At 36.6% G+C, this 22,680-nt stretch overlaps 2 protein-coding genes across 3 annotated transcripts in view; one reads left to right on the forward strand and one right to left on the reverse strand.

Annotated features, from left to right (window-relative positions):
- The first annotated feature begins 1,890 nt into the window (after positions 1 to 1,890).
- LOC108727565 (uncharacterized) lies at positions 1,891 to 12,743 on the forward strand. Its single transcript, XM_018455721.1, is given in 9 exon segments — positions 1,891 to 1,957; positions 1,960 to 2,098; positions 2,100 to 2,452; positions 7,174 to 7,342; positions 8,431 to 8,557; positions 9,081 to 10,190; positions 10,250 to 10,534; positions 10,888 to 11,460; positions 11,704 to 12,743. Coding segments are annotated over 9 exon segments (3,489 nt in total). The 3' UTR covers positions 12,370 to 12,743.
- A 5,048-nt stretch (positions 12,744 to 17,791) lies between these two features.
- Positions 17,792 to 22,680, reverse strand: part of LOC108727588 (protein FAM89B) — a 19,710-nt gene continuing 14,821 nt past the window's right edge. For both annotated transcript variants that reach the window (XM_018455757.1, XM_018455756.1), the window contains exons 2-3: positions 22,534 to 22,680; positions 17,792 to 19,522 (exon numbers count right to left, since the gene is read on the reverse strand). The exon at positions 22,534 to 22,680 is cut by the window's right edge and continues 88 nt beyond it. In XM_018455757.1, coding sequence (XP_018311259.1) covers positions 19,241 to 19,522; positions 22,534 to 22,680 — 429 coding nt within the window. In that variant the 3' untranslated portion in view covers positions 17,792 to 19,240. The remainder of the gene's footprint in view (positions 19,523 to 22,533) is intronic.

Here is a 22,680-nt window from a genome sequence, read left to right on the forward strand (position 1 = left end):
GAGATTTCCACCCTAATGTCACGCGGGTATCATTTACCTTTGTTGTTCATCAAACAAGAGTAAAATATATGGGGAGTTGTGGGAAATGGGAAATGTGAAAGCATCCTAATGTCATTTTCTCTCCCTCTCGTGCCCTACTCAATACGACTTCGATTTCAAACTTCTTCAATATCAAAACGAAATTTGATACATTACGCTACAAGTGTAGCGGCCGGCTAGGCCGTGTAAGCGTTCAATTACAATTGTTTGAAGTGTTCGGTACGACTAGCCGCGCAAAAGTGTCCATTGCCCCATTGCTCGTTCCATTCTTGGCATTATGCGAAGAGTATCGCGTGTACACGCAACTCGTCCCTGTAGTAGAGATTTATACACACGTGATACCCGTATACATCGCACACACCCGTGCACCGTCATTTATGAACGATCAGCACGTAACCGACACAATTGCACGGTCGCACGTGTGCGCGTAGCCGGTGAGAGAGAAAGAGAATGGGATTGTGCATAGAAGGGGGATGGCGAGGGGATGGAATCGAGAAAGAAGACTCGTTAACCAGCCGGAGGAAAGGAGACGGAATGAGACAGGAGTGGGGATGCGCTCGATCGTTAAAGCAGCATGACTACCCCCACCGCTCGTTCCCTCACGCCCAAGCAGCCCATTCATAAAGTCTGCTAATTCTTAGCATCCCCCGTTCAACGTTTCCCCGGCGTTGCGCGAATGTAGGGTGATTTGGACAACGAAGAATGATACGGGCGATTCCCTTTCTCTTAGAATTTTTATTCGTATTTACCTGTACAAAATGGAACGGAGAGGAGAGACGAACGACGAGTCATAGAAAATTAGACGTCCTAGAACATAGATTATGATTTAGACGTCTCGATACATCGCGATACTTTATCAAATATGGATTATTTTCTATATTAAACCAGGATAGCGATTATGTAACATTCGCCCTAAGGCGGAAACATGAAAAGTGAGAAATTTCTCCATTACTTTTCATAATAAAAATTTTACTTTTCACGTTCCCCTGCTTGGGGAGAAAGTTATTTGACCTTAATCTTCAGAACCCTAAATATTTGATGATATCAGTCAAAAAGTTCCAAACTTATTTGTAGAAATAGTCTAGAGAATTTTAGATACAGATGGATGGTAAATTTTATGTATCAAAAATTTAATACTTTTTTTTATTATTACCTATTAAATTATTAATAATTTAACATTCCTTTCATTCGGATCATTTTAAATTGTTATCCTGTTAAATTCACAAATGTCAGAATACAACCAAATTGAATTATTTTTAATTATTTATGTAGGTCGTTATTCAATATATCAATAATCTAACTAAAACAATTTCATTCAATAAATTTGATTAAATTTGACTCAGTTTATTATTTACTAAATGCATACGTTAATATTGTTTAAGTAACTACACAAATGGGTTGATTTATATTTTGACATGAAGGTAAAAATAATAAAATGTTATTTAACTGAACGGATTGAGTTAAAATTGCTCCTTTGATACCTAACAGTCGGGCTTTTACTGCTGGTGACGTAATGCTGATTTTATTGTTGGCTTGGCCTTCTGCTCCTGTATACCATACATAAATTAATCATGTCTATTTTATCGCAACGAGGTCATTAAAGATTCGTACCAATTAAAGATTCATTGATGTTTAACGATCCATGACGTGATTCGCGCGAGAGGATTGACCGCGTCGCGCCGCACCGCGCTTCTGCGCGGCTCCAACGCAACACCTGTTTCTTGGGATGAGACCTGCAGACTTGCCCGATCGACCCTGGCTGGTGGCTGAAGGTCATCGTCGTCGTCGTCGCCGTCGTCGTCGCCATCGTCGTCGTCGTCGTCGGGGGGTGGGGGGGTGGGAGCGGGTAGGATGCCGCAGTGCTCCCGTGAGCAAGCAAATAAAATGCCGTCCAGCATTGAGCGGGCGCTTCCATTCATGGTTCCGGGCGCAAGCGTACAGCGAGTACGCATGGCGCTGCCCGGGGAAGGGGTTCGCGAGAACTCACCTACGCAGAGCCCCCGGCATCGCGGCGATGCGTGGGCGACATGGGTGATGATTCAGAGGTAGAGCGAGCCGGAGAAAGGGCGGACGTTCTGTTCCTCGCGCGCCGGCTCGGCTCGTGATCCCCGGCTCGTCGGAGGGTGGCACGCGGCTTCCTTCAAAGAAAGCGGCTCACTTTCGAATCGGAATCTTCGTCGGTATCTCGCGGTCCGCGTGGTGCAGATTCACGCCGCTTCCCCGCCGGCCGTTCCTGTGACGTGCGACGTGCCCACGCTCATTGACACGTCGAGTGAGTTCCGGGGCTCTCTTTGGAACGTACCTTCCCCGGGCGAACCACCTGAGATCTTTGTGCCAAAAATACGCGAGCGGGTATCGCTTAGCGGCTCGTCGAGGATGGGACGCGGGAAACTCGTGGAATATACGCGATCGGGTATAGACAATTATTTTTGAACCTTTTGACTTGCACCCTGTTACTTTTTTTTTCGAAATTCGCGCTTTTTTGCGCATCACAGGAAGTTTACGCCGAAACGACGGAAATAAAGTTCTGTGGACCTTTGTGTGCAACGTACGTGGCTACTCACAATTGTAACGAACGCTTTCCGGTTTGATAATCTTTGTCAAAATTCGTATGCTGATTGTCATTTCGTGGATCCCCTATAGGTAATTAATAATATAATTTTTAAGCTCATCTTTCATCCTTTATAACGCTTCATATCTCTTTTAAATGTTAAATGATCTTCCTAAGTTGTTACCTAAGTTTATGTCTTAAGCAGTAAGAAATTGACCAGTCACGATCAAATATAAGACAAATAATCAAATACGAGATTAGATAGCCCATTGTAGAAAGTCTATTTTAGTCTCACAATCATCCTATTGTTTGGCTTGTTCACCTTTGACTTGTCAAACTTTAATCCGAGATAGTCTCTTAAAAAGAGAGAAACAATTGATGTTAGTTATTATTTAATTAATTTTAATAATCGTTTAATTATTGTAAAAATATTTTCCTACGAAAGCGTAAAAATCGTATCATTGAAAAATCATAAACGTGTGATGAGAAAACAATGCTAGCCGTTAGGCCTAATTAGAGACCCTATTATTTAACCTTACAGCTTAAAGAATACACAAATATGAAAAGTCAAATTTTTAACTTCAATAAAAAAATTATCATTTTGATTTTCATAACGTCAAAATAAGGACATTTTGATTTTCTCTTGATTTGATAATTTCTTGGAAGTCAAACCACGAGTAATTATTTTGTTATCAAAATAAGAATTAAAATAAGGGATATGTAGTCTCTTTTTATGAGTACTATCTTATCTTAATTTACATTATCTTACTCATTCTAACTTATTGAAGTTGACAAAAAAAATGTGTCAATCAAAAATTTATCAAGACTAGGCTCAATTCGAACGCGATTATTCTCACTGTTAAGTAGTCGAGCTCAAGCATTACAACGGACGATTCCTGATCCTCTAGCCAGCTGAGTTCGACGAGAGTTCGCAATTCTCCGCCCGGCGTAGTTGTAGACATGCAAAGATTCTACCCTTCTGCATCTGACACGAGAGATCAACTATACTGCGTCAATGTCCAGTCGTCGGGGGCGTTAATCCTGGAGAGATGCACGAGCATAGACATCCCGGAAAACATGCTCGCCACACACCAGTACAATTGTTTCGTGGAGAAGCGTTCATACGAGAGGTGAGACTTGATTTTCGGCCTCACTTATGTCAGGATTACCACAAATCTGAAAATCAGGGAAATTAAAGACAATCAGAGGAATCAGGCAAAAGTCAGAGAATTTTGCAAAATTTTCTGGAAAATAAGAATTCTTGACTTTAAAAATTTAATATGCGTATATTACATCTACGTAGTTTTGGAATACTATCGACTTAACAATTAAATGCAAGCAATGTCAGCAACATTAATAGTAATTAACATTAATTGTTATGTTAAATTGTTCTCAACAAAATATGTGACGCGTTTCCAAATTAAGATGAAAATATAAAAAATTTCAAAATATTTTTGAAAGTCAGATAAAGTTAAGAAATTTTATCTGGAATTCAGGGAAAGTTATGATAAGGAATTTGTGACAACTTTATACGAGATATATCGTCTCTCTTCGTTTACTTATCGTTGACTGTTATCCGTTCTACTCCACTTTATCAAGTTGAATTTTGGAAAACCTGCTGTACTTATACCCGGTTCCATTAATGTAAGCTTAACTTTAATCTCAATTCAATTTATTCTTCATCTTTTTCTAATTTTTAAAATTAGAGTGAGAGGAAAAGATAAATAGCAAGCTAAACTAAGATTAAAGTTGATTTACATTGATGGAAACAGGCATTAGCCGCTTTCGTCTTTACGTATCTGACGTCACGTTGTTCGCGATTTTCCATTACTCACGTAGTCGTGAAACGTTTCAATGGTGAAGCATTGAAACGCGAACGAGAGCGAAAGTGGCAGGCGACGTCATTCAGCCCACCGATGAAAACGAAGGCGGCGGACTCCGACCGTTCTTATCAAAAAATACGTCGATACAGCCATACAGGCTCTCTACAAAGCTTACACGTTAAATGTTATAGACTTAGACAAATGTTAAAATTTAAAAATATTAAAAATACAGAAGGCTTTGACAATATAACATTACCGAGATTGACAAAGAAAATTTAATCAAGTAACTTTAATCAGAATAGATGATTCTTGTAGTTTTTGACGCACCGAAACGCACCGAATCCAAATACGTAAGAGAAAATGTTCTATCACATTAGGTTTAAAAAAATGAAAGTAAAATATCTCGAAAATGCATATCTTAAAAAAAGAAATTCCGAAAAGTGCGTTTTTGAAGGGTTTTTATCTCATTTATCTCAAAAATCTGACGTGATAGAACATTTTTACTTGGATTCAGCGTGTTAAAGCTGTAAGAGGTACTTACTTTAATTAAAGTTTTTTTAACTAAAATTTTATTTATTGGTCTATTTATGGTGTAAAAAGACATGTTTTCTTACATCACTATTTATTGAGACAAAATGCTGTTTTTATTTTTTCTTATTTTCTCTCTCTCTCTCTCTCTCTGCTCAAGTACCAAGGAATTACAGTACAAAGAAAACATAGAGAACGATTATGATTTATTCCATTTTTTCTCTAATTACGTAAAAGCATTCCTAGAACTCCTTCTAATATCCTCTAGCTAGCGTCTACAATTTAGAAGGATTGAATTTTACATGGAAAATCACGCGAAAAAAATGAAGCTCACTATAAATCGTCGGTATGGTGCTCTTCAAATATCACTCAATAAAAATGAAATAAAAATTCTCGAATAAACTCACAAATCGATACGCGAGCCAGACAAAGGCATTTTGATACAAACGAAATTTGATCAAGCCATGTCGGAACACAAGAGACAAAATATACAGCAGACCCGTTGTATATTTTGGGCAAATATTGTCGAATCACGCACGCTCATCTACACGCAGGGTGGCATGATCCGTATGAAACGCTCATACAGACGGGCACGCAGCATACCACAGGTATACGGCCATTTTACTTTCTCCTCCTTCCTGACCCTCGAGAGGAAAAGCGGATCCGACCTTGGTCGCCATGGCGATTTCAAGGATATTACCCTCTGTATTCGCGACAGAGCGTTCCAGAAAAAGTGCTTCAGATATGCTTTCGTTCGATATAAAATTGAGTATAATAACAGAAAAATGAAACCACAAGGCATGAAATCACAACACCAATTTTGTTAATTTCGATCCTTATAACTATGGACGCACGCTGGTTGTATCAAATAGTAGACGATTATCATACGATACATGTGCGTCTTAACTGAAATGAATATACGGGATGTCATCTGATTTTGAGCAATATAGCAAGTAATGACACATTCTTGAATTCATTTCCTAGTTCTAATACTTAAATATTGAGAATGTAAGTTTTTCCGCACATTTAAGCATATACCGTATGCGTATAACGAAGATATCAATTCTGTACTCGATGTAATCCACATTTAGACAACTCAGATAAAATTTACAATTTATTAAGACTCCTATTTACTCACCATTATAATTTTAAAAGCGAGAAAATATATGATAAAAATTCTTACAAATTATATTTGAATAGAAATATTTTTCAGTAAAACAACTTTTGTATAAATCGATAAAATAGACTTACAATTAGATATAAAATATACCGAAAACCTTTTGTTTCGATGAGAAATTAAATCATATCTATTTCTATATATATTATTAATTGTGAACGTAACTCATTTCGTTTTTAATTACGCACAATTCAGTTCCAAATAATTAGTTATTTATTAATTAACGAAAAATAGGAATTTTCGGTGTATTTTACAAGCTGGGGGGTTTCTACCAATTAAGTGTCGTTTTATTAAAATATATCTCTATATTATATATCTCTATATTAATACATTTTTCAAGAATTTTTGTTGCGTATTTTTTCTCGCTTTTAACGTCACAGACTGAGATAATAATTCTGAATGAACGAAAGCCTTAAAATCATTTGCTTTTACATTTATCAGTCATGCAAATACTATTACAGAAAAATGAAACTTACAATTCGATTTTTCTAATAAATGTGGAGTCATGAGAAAGTAATGCTGCTGTTTGGTTTTAATGATTTTAAAACGATCTCTTTTTCGAAATGTTGCAAAGAGAGATATTAACGACAGCGATTTAATCTTGGTTTTAATATATTTCCAGCAAAGCGAGGGAACGATATGATTTTGGAATTAATCCAGAGGATATATCGTGCGATATAAATATACAGACTTGTTGCTTATTACATTTTTTATGTGAAAAGCAAACTTTTCCATGGCGAAATTACATATTGTTTATGTACAAAATATTTACATGAGAATATATTGAATTGGGACAAAAGTTCGTAGCGTTATTTTATTTGCGTCATGTCTACATGTTTAAAAAAAATGGCAAATATATATTTGATAAAGCAAACTTGCAGCTTTAGAATCTGTTTATCAAACAGATTGCGGTACGATGATTTTTATTTACAAGTTACGAGTAATTAAAGAAAAAATGCTCTTTTTCTTTAATAAAAAAAATTTGAGAGATGAATATTTTTATAAGAAAAAATTAATCTCAAGTTGAGTATTAAAAGTTAATGCTTAGAAATAAGACACACTGTATAATTCGAATATTACACAAAGTGACCTCATCATAATCGTGAGACAAATCCTTGTCAACAATGCGAGACTTGATCAGTTTAGTTTGGTGCGAACAAAAGACCGTAGTGGTTCAAATACCAACAAGCTTCCTTGCAAATGCTCGTTTCAAGAAAAGAACAGGTAAATTGCCATATCGATGAAATGGGCACAGTAAAAATTACAACCGATCGTTCGAGTGAAATTTTGACATATTTATCAGTTTCCAAATTTTGGATAATACCTAATAATAGATTTATCTCGCAGTCGCAAAAACGTCACTTCTTATAATGTTCGATAACCTATACAGTATATCTTAGTGTATTATTTCTTTTCGTTACTAAGTTCTTTTGTCGATGTGCAATCGATTTTTCATTAAAAATTTCAAGAAAAAATATCATTTATATTGTTTTAAAGTTTAACGGTATATATTTTTCAAACTTATTCATAGCTTTCAATTAACAGGACAGGATTGTCATCGCCAGTCATGCAAATATGCAATAAAAATGCATAAATGCAGCATAAATGTAATAATCGTGCACGATAATAGAAATCGCGATAATGTTCATACGCTACGTGAAATACGTTTTTACATGTATATCGTATAGGTACTCGATAAAGCAAGCGCGTTTAGCAAGCAGGGCATTTTTGCTCAAGGTTGAAACTGTTACAATTTCAAAGAAATCTTGTTATCACATGTAAATAATATCTTGAGAGAATTATCGCGTTTCCTTCGTTATGAATAAGTATAAAGGTCATTATGTCTACACTATTCTCTTCTCATTATGTCTTGTTAGTAAAGAATATATATATATATACATATATTATATATAACCGTTAAAAAATTCAAATAGCTTTCTCTCAAAGAATAAAATTTTACTTAAAAAACCACGAGTAAATTTTACTTTAATTTCAAAAAATCCCAACGCAATATCTGTCAAGTCTTTTCTCTTTGGAGCTGTTATTGATTTTCGCTCGTTCAAATATAAAACTTACCTTCCTCTTGAGACCTAAATTTCATTAAACCCCGAATTCAAGTGGATTTTCTAGAATTTCTAGATAAAGGAATACAATGAGAAAAATCTGATACTCTTGTGGATTTTCCGAGTCGCAATGTTATCGATTAAATAACAATCATAATTCATAATAGGAAACAGCAATACGTTGATAGGCCTAAAAAGACAGTACATTGATCACAGAATTTCAATAGTTCGCTATAACTATTGTTTCAGAAAAACAAGATTTTTTACTCGTAAACAGGAGACCTCTTTGGAGCTTTACCAGCAATTTTTGCCCGCCACAATGAATCAATTAAAATCTCCTCGCAACCGAATAGATTGCAACCGGCATTCTGTGCAAGTAAGTGCTTACAAATAATTTATAATCATTAAATATATCATTCGTGAAAAAGACTTTTGTCAATCTTTGAAACTTTTAGAGTGAATCTCACTCTGAAGAGTGAAATCTCACTCTTAAAGGTTAAAAATTGAACCATCCTTTTTTAAGATTAGCTCAATTTTCATTCTTTAGAGTGACATTTCACTCCAAAGAATTTAGAGAACAAGTATGCATGGAACTCATGGAAGTAAATATGTCAGACATTGTTTGCTTTATAACTCAATCCTTGTTAAAAATTATAGTATAATGCTGATACTGCATGCAACATGCATTGGATCATAGGATATTTGAAAGTTGCCTCTCAAATAAACCACAAGAACTTTACAAGCATATACTTGTTATTTTTACATTAAGGAGAATTTTACATTTTTATGAATATGTCACACGATTTATCGATTCTTTTAAACTATTTATAGATTTTAAATTAAGCTAGTAAACGCCGAATTCGTTAATATTGAGTAAACCACACGAGAATTTGTTTCAGCTTACAAATAAACCACGAAAACAAGATGATCAACATTTTACGCCAAGGAAGTTTACTATCACTAAGAAAGTCCGCTCATTTCCGGATTCTAGCTCAGATCTGAAACAGTTTCCTTCGGGGAAACTATCGCAGCAACATTCCAAGGATAATTCGTTAGATCATTCGATCCTCAATCATGTAGATTCCTTGAACGAATATCCAAAACTGTACAGTCCAAGACCTACGATTGCCAGTTCATTAAGTTGTTCGAGTGAGAGTCGATCAAGCTGCTCAGATGACAATCTAGCGAATCATTCGCCAATTCACCAGCTGGATACCGATTCACCAGACCATTTCGAGTATTTTCGAATGTTTGAAGATGCTAGCGTAACGGATGTACTTGGTCCGAACTTCTCAAGCGCTAACTATCAAAACGAGAGCTGCAAGGCGAACTATGGGACATTCGAAGATCTCAATATGAATCTTCTGAAGATCGATCTGCTGGACGACATCTCCAGTCGACAATCACTCATACTTGAGGAACATAGCCCAAATGCTCAGGGAGATGTGCTCAACGATTCATTAATAACATTGATGACAAAAGACTTGGAGAAAGACGAGAATGATATAGCTATACCGTCACGAGAGCAGCAAACTCGTAGCCCAAGTAGTCAAAAGGATCTATCCGATTTGCCACTGATACCGTCGATATTAGAGGAATTAGAAATAGAGAGTGAAATAAAGAAGGAAAATTACTCGGCACAGCAGTTACCTGCGAGCGAACAATGGGCTCATAGCTTAAATGTAGAGAAGAATGCGGTCAGCACAATATCGATGGTGAACAAGGAAAAGGCGGCGAAGAAAACGGAGGAGGACCGATTATTCGATCATTCAATGAAACTGAAAAACCTGACGTCGTATAAGTGCAATGATCATCCATGCACTCAACTATTTTACTGTCAGACTTGCTGCAAAACGATCTGCAAAGAATGCGCCATTCATTGCATTCATAAACATGTAACGGTGGAGTTTGCAGAATTCCTCGAATCCGCTCAACGTCAGGCTGAAGAGGTGCTGATCGAGGCCTATCTCGGGATCGATGTTCTAGTGGATGATATGGAAAATATGGGGGTGAGTCAATTAATTGCTTAAGTCAATTAATTATATTATATCGTATGCCTTTTTTGCAGTTGGACATAGCAGCATTAGATCAGAGAACCAGGGAGGCGCTCACTGATGTGAAATACTTTTCGCGTAGAATGTGGTCCGCGGTGGAAGAGAGGGAGAAGAAATTGTTTAAACAAATTGTGGAAACTCGTCGATGGAAGTACGAGGTTCTTCAGGAGAAGTACATGAATTTAAAAGAGGATAAGGCACGGCTGGCACAGGCCATCAGTGCACTCAAATGCGCCATCCACGAGTCGCGATCATCCCCTGACGATCTTTTACAAAAAAAAGATATGGTATTGGCTGAGGTATATATTTTATCATACACAAATTTATTTAACTTTTATTACAAATATTTGAATATTTATGCAGTTGTGTCTCAAATTATTAACGTCTTTCTATATATATAAGATTTTTATTAACATTAATATAATATTATTAAATTGCTTATTAATTTAATTTATGATATTACTACTCCAGTTCGGCTTATGATTGCGTTTCAAGACTGAAAATGATTTTGGCTCGTAGTTTGCAGAACGGGATACATATATAAATTAAAGCCAAAAATATTATTTTAGCATTAAAGATCTAGTTTAGATCGTTAAGGCTTTAGTTACTCCTCAGTTGTGAATTTACAAAGACATTTTTTTTAATTTTGTAGATTTGGCAGATTCGTCAAAATCGGAAGACAAAGACCCGGTCAATCCGAGATGAGAACTGGATCTCCTTCAGGAGTTCCGATAACAACGTGTTGTCCGTGATCGCCAACGGGGGAAACGTTTTAGTGAACGGCCCGGGCACGATCGGAGATCGTCTACCGAATCGCGATTATAAATCGTTGCAATCGTACTTCCCGTACGGTATAAACGAGCAAATGATGCAACCGATTCCGCGCGGTCGTCCGATAATTGACTACGATCATAATATCTGTCTGCCTAATCGAAAACACGAGTTGCAAGTTAAGAGCACGGACGTTACAGTCCTTGGCTACTTTGGTGAGAACAATCCTGATAATCTTTGCCGTCCGTGGGGATTAATTTGCGACAACGAAGGTAACATTATAATCAGCGATAGATCCAATAATCGTATACAAATCTATCGTGAGGACGGTACGCTTGTCAGAAAATTCGGGACCTACGGTAACGGCCCTTGTCAATTTAATCGTCCAGCCGGAATTGCCATCGATGCCAGACGTCGCCTCATTGTGGTCGATAAGGACAATCATCGTGTCCAGGTTGGTGAAACATTGCATCCCAGCAAACACAAATTAACAGTAATGTAACTGTTAATTATACGCATATGTTATATTACAGTTTTGTTGAATAAGAAACTATAACTAAGAGTTATGTTACTGTTGGTCAGTATTTGTTGGATTGTTTATGCATGATCTTCTCATATAATATCTTTCTTTTCAAGCGTATTTAGATTGTCATTCGAATGTGTAAGCTACAACCGATGGAATCATCGTATGTTTCAGATTCTGACAATGGAGGGCGAATTCCTGAGAGCCTTCGGTGAGCATGGCGAGAAACAGGGCCAATTCTGCTACCCGTGGGACGTGGCAGTAAACTCAGCTTGCGAAATTGCAGTTACAGACACGAGAAACCATCGTGTCCAACTATTTAGCCCTGAGGGTATTCCTCTACGCATGTTCGGCGGCCAATCGCATCTATTGAGGTATTTGGACTCGCCGCGCGGTATTTGCTTCAATAATGAGGGCAAACTGATTGTCACGGATTTCAACAATCACCACGTATTGATAATTGACTATAACATGGTAGAAATGCGGATACTTAAATGTGAGAGAGAATCAAAAAGCAAGAGGCAAGATGGAGAAACCGGTGACGGACAGAACGAGGAGAACACCCCCACGTTTCAGAGGCCTCAGGGCATTATTGCTGCTGACGACGGTAGTATTTTAGTTGCAGACTCTCGTCACAATTCAATCAAGGCGTTTAACTCGGTCGGTTCGTTAATCTATTCCTATAAGCCTGGTCAGGAGGAAATGGACCGTCCATTGGGTATAGCCCTTCATTGGGACGGTAGAATGGCGTTCACGGATTATGGCCGTAATTATGTTCGCTTAGTAAAGCTGGAGCATCACATGGACCCGATGCCGAGGAACGCTATCATGTTTGGTTGACGCTTCAGGATCGCAAATGCGTTGTCCTTGATTTAATGGAAACGTCAGATGTGGCGAGGTTTTTGTTTGCGTCATGCGTGAGCAGCATCCGTTGTCACGGTGACTCCATCAAAAATGAATGAAAGCTATCGTAATTTTTACATTTGCAGCGCGTGGCGGGATTTTTAAGCCACCAGTAAATTTCTCTAGGCATAAATTTTTTGCCAGAAACGGGAGGGGAAAGTCTTATTGGTGAAAATAGTAATTGACGATGTACGGTGAAAGTTAATATTTTTAGGCGCGTGAAGCCACTCATGTACATGTTCAATTCCATGTACACATATACATGTATTATACACGTATCAATCGTTCCTGAAATAGACGTTCGTACGAAAGCTCATTTTCGCTTTCAAATTCTTTTCACTTCGTGTATGTATAATCAGTGAGAAAATATTTCTCTTGCTAAAAATTTCGCCCGCGTCGCGAAATCGCTTTATATCGACGCTCAATTTACTCTAAAAAAAGAGTTGTAATTTACCATTTTAGTATATCTATAACGTTCGTTCAAATAATATGCGATTTTTATCTTTTCCGATTAACAATTTATATTCTCATTGTTATTTATGTTATTTTTAAATTGTATCATACGTAATTGTACCATATGTAATTTTATTGTGTAATTCATTGTACCTCCTCATTGGATGGACACACGAAATGCTCACGTAGCTTAGATATTTTTAGATCTTTATTCTTCAGCATAAATGAAATAAAAAAATATTGAACCAAAACGGAGAAAGAGAACTATACGCTACGTGTTGTGAATAATTAAAAGATTATACAATCGATCGACAGTGCATCGTTAAGAAAGTAGTCTCGAAAACAGTAACGAAAGAAATGAATTATCGATAAATCGAGATATAATCAGCGATCATATTTTATTAATGTATTATTTATTGTTCAGAAGATTCGATTATTAGTCGAATTACTGTAGATGCGTTTCTTCTTATTTCATATATTATTTTATGACCAATGAGTTTTAATTGTTTGTTATTACAAAATTAAATCATGAATTTAATTAACTTGAATTTCGTTGCGAATTAACAAGATTCGCTTATCTTCTTCAAAATGCAATCATGCATAATGCTAATCACAATTATGAAGCCAATTTCGGAAAAGAAAAAGTAGAAATTGCGATAGATTAATGCATTTTTATACTTTAATTTTACACTTTTATAATATTTTTTTGAAAGTATGTAATAAAATGTATCACAATTGAGTTATTTTATGTGTATTATTATTTTTTTAACAATATTTGAGTTTTTGCGCATACAAAATACAGAGTGTTGATATAACTATCGTACATATTTTAGTCAATAATTTTTATCATCGTTTTCAATTATTTTTCGTTCTCATTAATTTTTAGTAAAACAGAAGATTTTTCGCAATATTTTCATTTTTAGTATGTAATAGAATTATTTAGCAAATAAACTGAAGTACAGAACTCTCGATAATAAACGTGAAAATAATACGGCAAATGGGAGTAGCAACGTAATTGTTAATTGAAATGCAACATTTTAATATATAATAGCTATCACATTATAAATTTTTCAAAGAATTTGTAATGTAATGGCTATATAATATATTAAAATTTTGCACTCCAACAACCGCACTGCTACTCTCATATTTGCCATATTATTTCTACAATTATTTAGCTAGTTAGAAGATCTTTAAAGATTCAGCCTAAACTTGAATATCTTACATAGTACTTTATTACTCGACATTTTCATATTTCATATTTAATGGATTTATTGATTTAGTAAATTGGTGTACGAAGAAAAAAATGTCGATCGAAAAACAGACAATGAGATATCTAGAATAAAATGTCAAACATGTAAGAGCGTCAAATAACAGAGAAATATCCATCCAGAAGAACCGATTTTTTATTTTCCAAACTTTTGGAGCGTCACTGTTCTCTTCAAAAAGACGCCAAAAAAGGCAACATATATTATTATTAGTATCGTTAAGTATTAGTCAATAAGTTCATTGTTAAGGTAACTATACCAAATAATGTTAGACTTCAATGTGATTTAATCGTTATCATGGTTGAAGATCAGTACAAAGTGTGCATGCGTACGAGAGAGAGCGAGAGAGCGAGAGCGAGAGCGAGAGCGAGAGAGAGAGAGGCCGTTAGAAATTTCTCGTTGAGAAGGCAGCGGGACGCTGATTGTTTTTTCGTGTTTAAAAGTCTGTTTGAAATGGAAATTAAATGTATATGCATTTTTAGTGCCGTTGTAAAGGGCACGGTGCACATTTACGAATTGTACGATGTATGTATCGTACGAATGGTCCACCGACTCTCTCGGATCCGTTGCAATTTTCGCGAAATGCTCCTTGGGCATCTTCCATATACAAATATCTTGGAACAATAATAATATATATGTATTGCATTTCCGAAAAATAATAATCATCTGTCTCTAAGCTGTGAGATAACGTGCGTCGTTTCAATTTCCCGAAAAAGAGCATTTCGTGCGCATCAAGCTATTTTCTTCTGAAACTATTTGGTTAATACTCGCAATCAGAATAATGAAATAACGTTTATACACAAGGGAGAAATATTTTTAATGAAGAAGAAAGGAGATGTGTATTTGATGGAAGATGCGCAGTTCAAAAGTATGAAAGCGTTTTTATGAATGTGTAGAAAGTAATTCGATATATTGCTCGAGTATCTCGTAAAGTGGCATTACTACCCCATGAGAAAATTATTTCATAGCACTTATACAGAATATTTCTTAGGTACTAATATTTTAGGAGTTGATTTTTGAGGTCATTTCACAGAGAAAAATTGAACATGTAATCTCAAGGATATTAAAAATATATGGCTATTGCTTTTAGTTAAGTTTTTAATAACTTTTAATAGCTCATAAATAAAAAAAGATTTTTCTCAAATTCGAGTCAATAAATAGACAAGGTATTACCTTCATTTTTCTTTAGTTGCCACTTTGCAAAAAAACAATGAGGTACAAATGGGATTTAAGATTTATAATACATTACTTCTCCGAACTTATATGTCAACAGAATCAAATCTTGAAGCACCCTGACGGAAAAGTTTTACGAAAAACTACATAGATTGAGATAAGGTCTTAGAAATTATTAGTTTTTCATAGCTATTCGTAGTAGAATGTAGAGCGACATTGTTTCTTTGAAAAACCTAGAAGTCCTCCGCCTTCAAACAACGCCACTCTACGTCTCACTACGAATATCTACAAAAAATTAAATATCTCTAAGACAAACAAACCTCGCTCTACATCCCACTATGAATATCTACGAAAAATTAAGAATTTCTAAGATTTTATCTCAATCTATGTAGTTTTTCTGTACTTTTTCGTAAAAATTTTTTTCCGCCAGGGCACATTTGAAAGAGAAACCTCTTTTTATACAGAAGATTCTATTTAGAAAGAAAACATAATTACAAAATTTGTGTAATCGCTCTGATTTGAGAGGTTTTTGAGATACGTTCATATGAATTTTTCTTCATAAAATGATAAAGAAAAAATACTAGTTCCTAAAATCTAAAATTTACCTACAAAAATTAATTTCTAAAATTAATAAAGATTTCCTAAAATTTTAGGCAATACTTAAGAAATATCCTGTGTAACGTATTTAATGCAATGTATTTAACGTGTAACGCCAAATTTCGGTTGTATTAAACACATGGAATCATGATGCGTTCCCACTTTGCGACATATATCAGCGTATCAAGCGTGAATCGCGCGTCGGTATTTTTTTAAATGAAAATAAAAACGCGTGAGCTTTCACAAGAGGATCCGGAAGGGAGCGTGAGACTTTCTTTAAACGATCTTTCATAAATGTACGATTAGAGAGAAACTTTCTACGTATATTAGACGTTCTCTATGTGTTATGTTCACTACGTGAGATCAATTCAATAGAGATTAACTTCTTCTTAAACCATGTCAATAATTCCCGAGGGGCTACAGGTGACAGGAACGATTCTTCGTTTCCGGTTTTTTGTAGACGTTGCAAGTCTTCTTTATCGCGCATCATTCCGAAATAACACATTCGCGAGATCATATTTACATTCTCGCATAGAAATTATCCCGCGTGTCAAAGCAGACTTTAACACTGGAACTATCAACGTAGTCAAAACAACTAGTTTGTAATCTTTTTTTTTTAAATTATTTATGAAAATGCATTTTTTGAAGTTTCTCGTTATTTTTGTTGCAATTTGTAAAAAAAAGATCGAGATTGATTAGATAAAGTTTGATCTAAATTGATCAATTTATGAATCATCGGTAGTTCTAGTATTAAAGTAGACGTTTACGCTAACGAATCACACGATCAATGCAACGACTCAGAACCGTTTGAAAAACGGGTAAAAATTTAAGCTTCTTTCTGTAAGGATGTGTCCCCGCGGTTGAATTGTTGAGAATACACGAAGACAGGACAAAAAAATGGAAAAGTCAGCCAAATACCAAAAATAAGATAAAAGAAAAAAAACAAAAAAGAATCAAAAGTAATATACATTTGTCCGAGAAGACACTAAAAGAATGTTCTTCGCATTCATTTTGCATATCATAAATTTGCTCATACAGCAATTACAGTTTGTTACTAGCTTTTAAGCACTAATGAGACTTTTTTGAAAGAAAAAATAACTTTCTGGGACGTGACACATTTTTTATGTCAAGTCTTCAAGTCATGTTAATTCGTCGATGACGTGTGCGCTTTTCTTTATATGAATGAATAGAGGAGCCTTTTTATTGGTAAACTTGTGATATTTTTCTTGTGTACGTATTTGGTATTCTCCTTTATGTAAGATAATTTGTTTTTATGATGTTCTTGTAAACAATTTTGAAAAAATTTTTTATGCAAAAATTAGTTTAAAAAATCTTACGTTGCCTATATAACATGTTTCGAGATAATTTAGCTCTGGCAGCTTTACTTTTGTCAGTGTTTTTCGTTTGTATATGTGCAAAGCGTTGCCGATGGATGTACTGAGGAGCAAAATGTATGAATTGTGCATGTATTAAAAAAAAAAAATACAATAGACTGAGCGAAGACAATGCTCGAATTGCAGCGTTCATCGACAAATTTCTTCATATGAAAGTTTATAAGAGAATTCTTCTTTAATAGTGCCAAATATGTAATTCATGAAAAAAAATAAAAGTCAAGTAGAAAAAATATACAACCTAATCGTGTAAATCAAATTCACAAAGTGAAACAATCACAAAATTTACTGACTGTAAAAAATGTTATGTATGCAAAAATATTGAGATGTAACTCATCATGTCTTATAATTTACAAATTAATACTATGTTGAGAATTAAATAAAAAAAAAAATTAATTAGTATGCAATCGAAACAAGCATACGAATTATTGCGGCATCTTGGATGACGCAAGAGTCGCGTACAGCAATTTCTTTGTCCTCATTGTCCTGCTATTGCACTATTTATTTCCGCACACACCCTGCATCGGAACGAGATGCAATTTGCATACATACAAGTAGGTGCAGCATTGTCGATTGCTAACTATCTGTGTCAGAACAACGATGCATACAAGAAAAGGTTGTAGTTGCGTTACGTAACGCTTGTTACGAGTCAGCGTATATTTAAATTAAGTCTCATTTATTTTGCACATAGTCTTACATATCTTTACACAGTACTAATCTACACGAAAGGGCGTCGTGGAACATTGACAATTTTAGTTTTCCCAAAGATGCCGTACACGCGAAGATTTGGTGTAAGGAATTATATATCTATAAGGCTTGTTTTATATCTGTAATGTCTAGAATCTAGAAATCAAACATTTACAAATTCTGTTAAATATTGTTTTTAAAAGATATTAAATTTGTCCATCCTTTTCGCGTGTATGGCAGATCTAATTGCGCAGATAACCCGACGGTAGCAACGACGATAAGCTTTGCGACGGGTATGCGACGGGTATGCAACAGTATTAAAAAACATGGAAGAGAAGAGGACACTGTAATTCTTTCGGATTCACCAGTCGTTGCTTCTCGGTTGGTGATGCCAAAGAATCACGCCTTTTCTTGGATCACAACACGAAAGAATCGCGGTGCTTTGGGCTCGGATCTGTTACAATTGCTCCATGGCAGAGCGGAGTCGCGGAGAAATCTTAATCCGCACAAATGGGTGCGATTATCATTAATCAAAGGCCCCTTCGAGCGTTATCACAAGTAGAGAGGAGAGCGGCGCGCCGAGCTGAAGTCAGCTCTTTCGCTCGCGGCAATCGAGTCCTTCCTTATTTAGAGCGCGATATATGCGGAATGTCGTTATTGCAAATTGGCAAGTCGATACTCTTCTCCGGGCTGTGAGAAGTGATTATTATCTTGCATATGTAAAATAACCTTCGCGTATTGGCGATTGAACTACTGCGGTCTTCCACCGTTGAGTTTTGATTCGATCATCAATCCTTTCGTGCTGAAGTAGCGGTCGCAGATAATCTCGAATAGTTCTCTAAACGACGGCCTGCGGGAAAAGCGGACAACTTCTCCATAGATAGTTACGCAGATAGCACCGTATGCGCGACCACGACTAATCTACCGCGAAATAATCTTTTAGCCAACCGACCGATTCGATCATCGATTCCTGTCACGAATTAAAGAACCGCGATCTCGAATAGTTCTGCAAGCGACGTTGCAGGTACTTCTTAGGAATCAGCAATTTGCAATCGAATATCACGATGCGCGTGCACGCGCGAATCTTGACCACTGATTTTGATCGTTGCAATTTTCTTTTTCACGAAAGTCTGAGGTTTTTTCTCGTATTTCGGAGATATTGGCGCTCGCTGGAATGCCGTTCTAGGTGCGATGAGAGGACCGAGACCTTCTTGAGTACTTCTTCCTCTCAGTGACGATACGTCAAACGGCCCCGTACTCCTCGCTCGACGGCGACTCGTCACTGGCTGATGGCCTAGGTGGCCTGGGAGGTCGTGGCGGTCGATGATGCAGCGTGGGTGCCGGTCTTCTCGGTGGCGGTGGCGGATGCACCCCATAAGTCGCATCCTCTCCCTCTTCGCTGCTGGGCGACGGCGAAGGCGCTCGATCTTCTTGTTCCTGCAGCAGTTGCCGGAACTCCTGGATCGACTCGTTCAAGGACCACAATTGCGACAATAACGAGAGATCGAGCTGCCGCAGACCAAACTGCAAATGTGAAAATAATTATTGTAATGCACTGAAAATTGAGAATGAAAAAACGATTGTGGTATTGCAGTGAGTTTGCGATAGATATGCAAAATATTTGTACTTGAGAAAAAAAAACGCAATTATCGCTTAGAAGTCTATCGTTTTATGACATTGGAAACTAAGTTAACTGGAATTTTATAGCAATCTCGATTTCTCTCTAATTAGAAATAAATATATAAAATACTTATAATGTTACTCCTTACATAAATTTTATTCTATAAAAGACTGACTTTTAGATATTTATTAAAGAGATTCTACGATCATCATTTTCCGTAACCCCGTGACTTTTCTTCATTATTCGCCACCGTGGATTGCTGCGAAATTTCACACAGGGCTCGATATAGAAGCTGGAGGAACGCATTCACTTTTACCATACGGTCTCCAAGGTAAATGTTACCTCGTGATTTACGGACTGAAACGACGCATTTCCAAGCAGCTTGGCGGCTGCTTGGCCGTGGGAACTGAGGAAGAGGGAGTTGTATAGGAGAGACGTGCAAAAGGAGAACGGGAAGAATATGAGAGACGCGAGCGGACAACGCGACGAAAGAGAAACGAGGCTAGGAGAGGGACGATGACGAAGAGCAGAAGAGAGAACGAAGGTGAAAAGGAACCGGCGAGGGAAAAGGGGTACAGAGGAGTAGAATCATGCCTGAGGGAATGTAGCGTGGGAGCGGCTGTGCGAACTCGCTTCCCGTGTCTGGATTGACTATTAAATTATTAGCCCAACTTAGATACGCGAGTCGAGATGTTGACGCGAACGGAGATCCAACAAGAGTTCATCACGAGAGCTCTTCTCCTCGGAGAGATCCTACTCAAGATCCCGTTACAGTTAATTTCGGGAAGATTGCCGCAATGCCACGCGAACATGGCCGCATGATACGGCATTTTTATACGAAACAAATATATAACGATCGCTGAATCAACACGACGTTCGAATTTCTAACGGAAAGAACGGTTTTGTTGATATATCCAAAAATTTAGCTAAATATAAATCTGAATGAATTTTGACTATTAAAATAATTATATAAGATGCTATGGCTAATCATGTTTAAGATTCTTACATAATTATTTTGATAGTCCAATAAAATTATTTTCAGATCTATTATACATAAATTTTTAGATAATTCAGCAAAATACTTTCCATGTAATTGCAAAGCGACGGTAAGATTAAGTTGCTAATGAGACGTACACAAAAAGAGGTCGTAGTAATTTTATTTGAAATAAATAGTCTTTTAGAATTTCAATTATAATTGTCGAGGCGATGATGAGATTGTTGAGCTGCTAATGAGACGTACGCCAAGAGAAATTATAGTAATTTTATTTGAAATAAATATAAAGCCTCTTAGAATTTCAATCGCTAATCGACGTAGATGAATACGGCGTATAACTAGCAGTAGGCATGTGAAGTATGTTTGAACAGCAAACTTGCAAGGTAATATAGCTATTAAAAAGCGGAGCCTCCGCACGGTTGAGTGATATAAGCGCGTTCTGTCTTTCTCTACCGCGATATGATACTCTGGTTTCCCTCGCTGCTTATGATCCCACGCATAAAATACACGCTCATCGCGCGCCGCAATTTACTCACACGCGATCGCGGCCTAACGGGTCATCCAGGTCGCCCAAACAAACGCGGAAGGATCGGGAGAAACAGACAGGAGAGCAACAGAGGTGGACAACGACGACCGAGTGGAAAATGAAGGTTCGCGGAACGTGATCGGACTGACGCGACGGAATATCGAGGATAAGGAGTGGCAAGGATCGAAGTTTACAACGAGCAACGAGACAAGGAATACTTCCAAATAGAAATCAAAGACGACAGGAAAGGGAAACTATTCGAAAGAAATTAAATTTGTGAACAAAAATAACAAAGATAATATAGAAAGAATTAAAAAACCGATAAAAAATATTATTCGAAATAAGAAATAAAAATTATCAAACATAACAAAGAGAAAAATTATCTAAGTGGAACTGAATTAAGGATTTCGATAGAAACTAGATTATTGACACAAAACCAACATAGATGGAATAAAAGTTTAAAAATATTTTAAACACGCAAATACTTTGTGCCATTTAAAAAAATTCAAATAGTACACAAATCTGTGGTTTAGAGAAATGAGAGTCGCGCGAATAATTTACACAGCTTCCGTCGCGATCGATGACAGCGGAAGAATCTCGACGACCACTCTAAAATCGCACGTGCTTGTTGTACGCGGAGGCGTGGAATTTTCCTGCACATGCTCGTAAATACGTTTCGCGCCGTGATAGATGACTAATGGTTTCTATTAGAGTTAATGGCTGCCGTTATGGGATGCACAATTTCAGGCACCAATTTGAATCGCATCGACAATTTACTGACCGCATGTCGAGTGGTACTCTGCTACACGTGCCGTAAAATCCAATCCAATGGTCAAATAATTTTCTAATTGTAAAAGATTATTCATTTCTAATCAATATTAGTTGCTTCAGTCATCTAAAAATCGCATCCACAAAACTCTTAAAATGTCTTATTTCTCCATACATCTAGATTGCACATTAAGAATATTTTATTCATGTCCAAATAAATTAGTCACTATCCGTATTTCTGCATTTCGTTTGCCTAAAGGTTTTTAAAAAAATAAAATAATTTTATCTTGCTAAATCATTAAACGATTGGGTATCATTACTTTAAAGACTATAACTTTCTTGGGGAATGAAATTGTAATATAAAGATTCGCTCTCTCTCCCTCTCTCTCTTTCTGCATATATATCTCCTATCTTATCGCATATAATAAATAATTAACGTCACTAGGCGTTAAAAATCAGAAAAAAAAATTAAAATCTTGATATTCTGCAAACCGGTTCTATATTGCGCAGCAACTATCATTTTCACGAGACATCGAGAAACATCGAGACATACGTTCCACCAACCAAAATAACGAGAGCGCGATGTTAATGGAGAAGTAAAAGAGTGAAAACAATTTTCGGAGTACCATTTCTCTCCTGAGCACCGCCAGTTGGGTATCCAAGGTAGTGAGTTGTCTGGCAGGTGGAGACGGCCTCGATGACGACGTTTGCAGCGACGTTTTGCTGCCTCTTTGGGATTTACTGGACGACCTCGTGGGTGGTGGAGGCGGCTC

Source organism: Mycetomoellerius zeteki, unplaced genomic scaffold (assembly GCF_001594055.1).
Source record: "Mycetomoellerius zeteki isolate Tzet28-1 unplaced genomic scaffold, Tzet1.0 scaffold51, whole genome shotgun sequence".
Lineage (NCBI taxonomy): Eukaryota > Metazoa > Arthropoda > Insecta > Hymenoptera > Formicidae > Mycetomoellerius > Mycetomoellerius zeteki.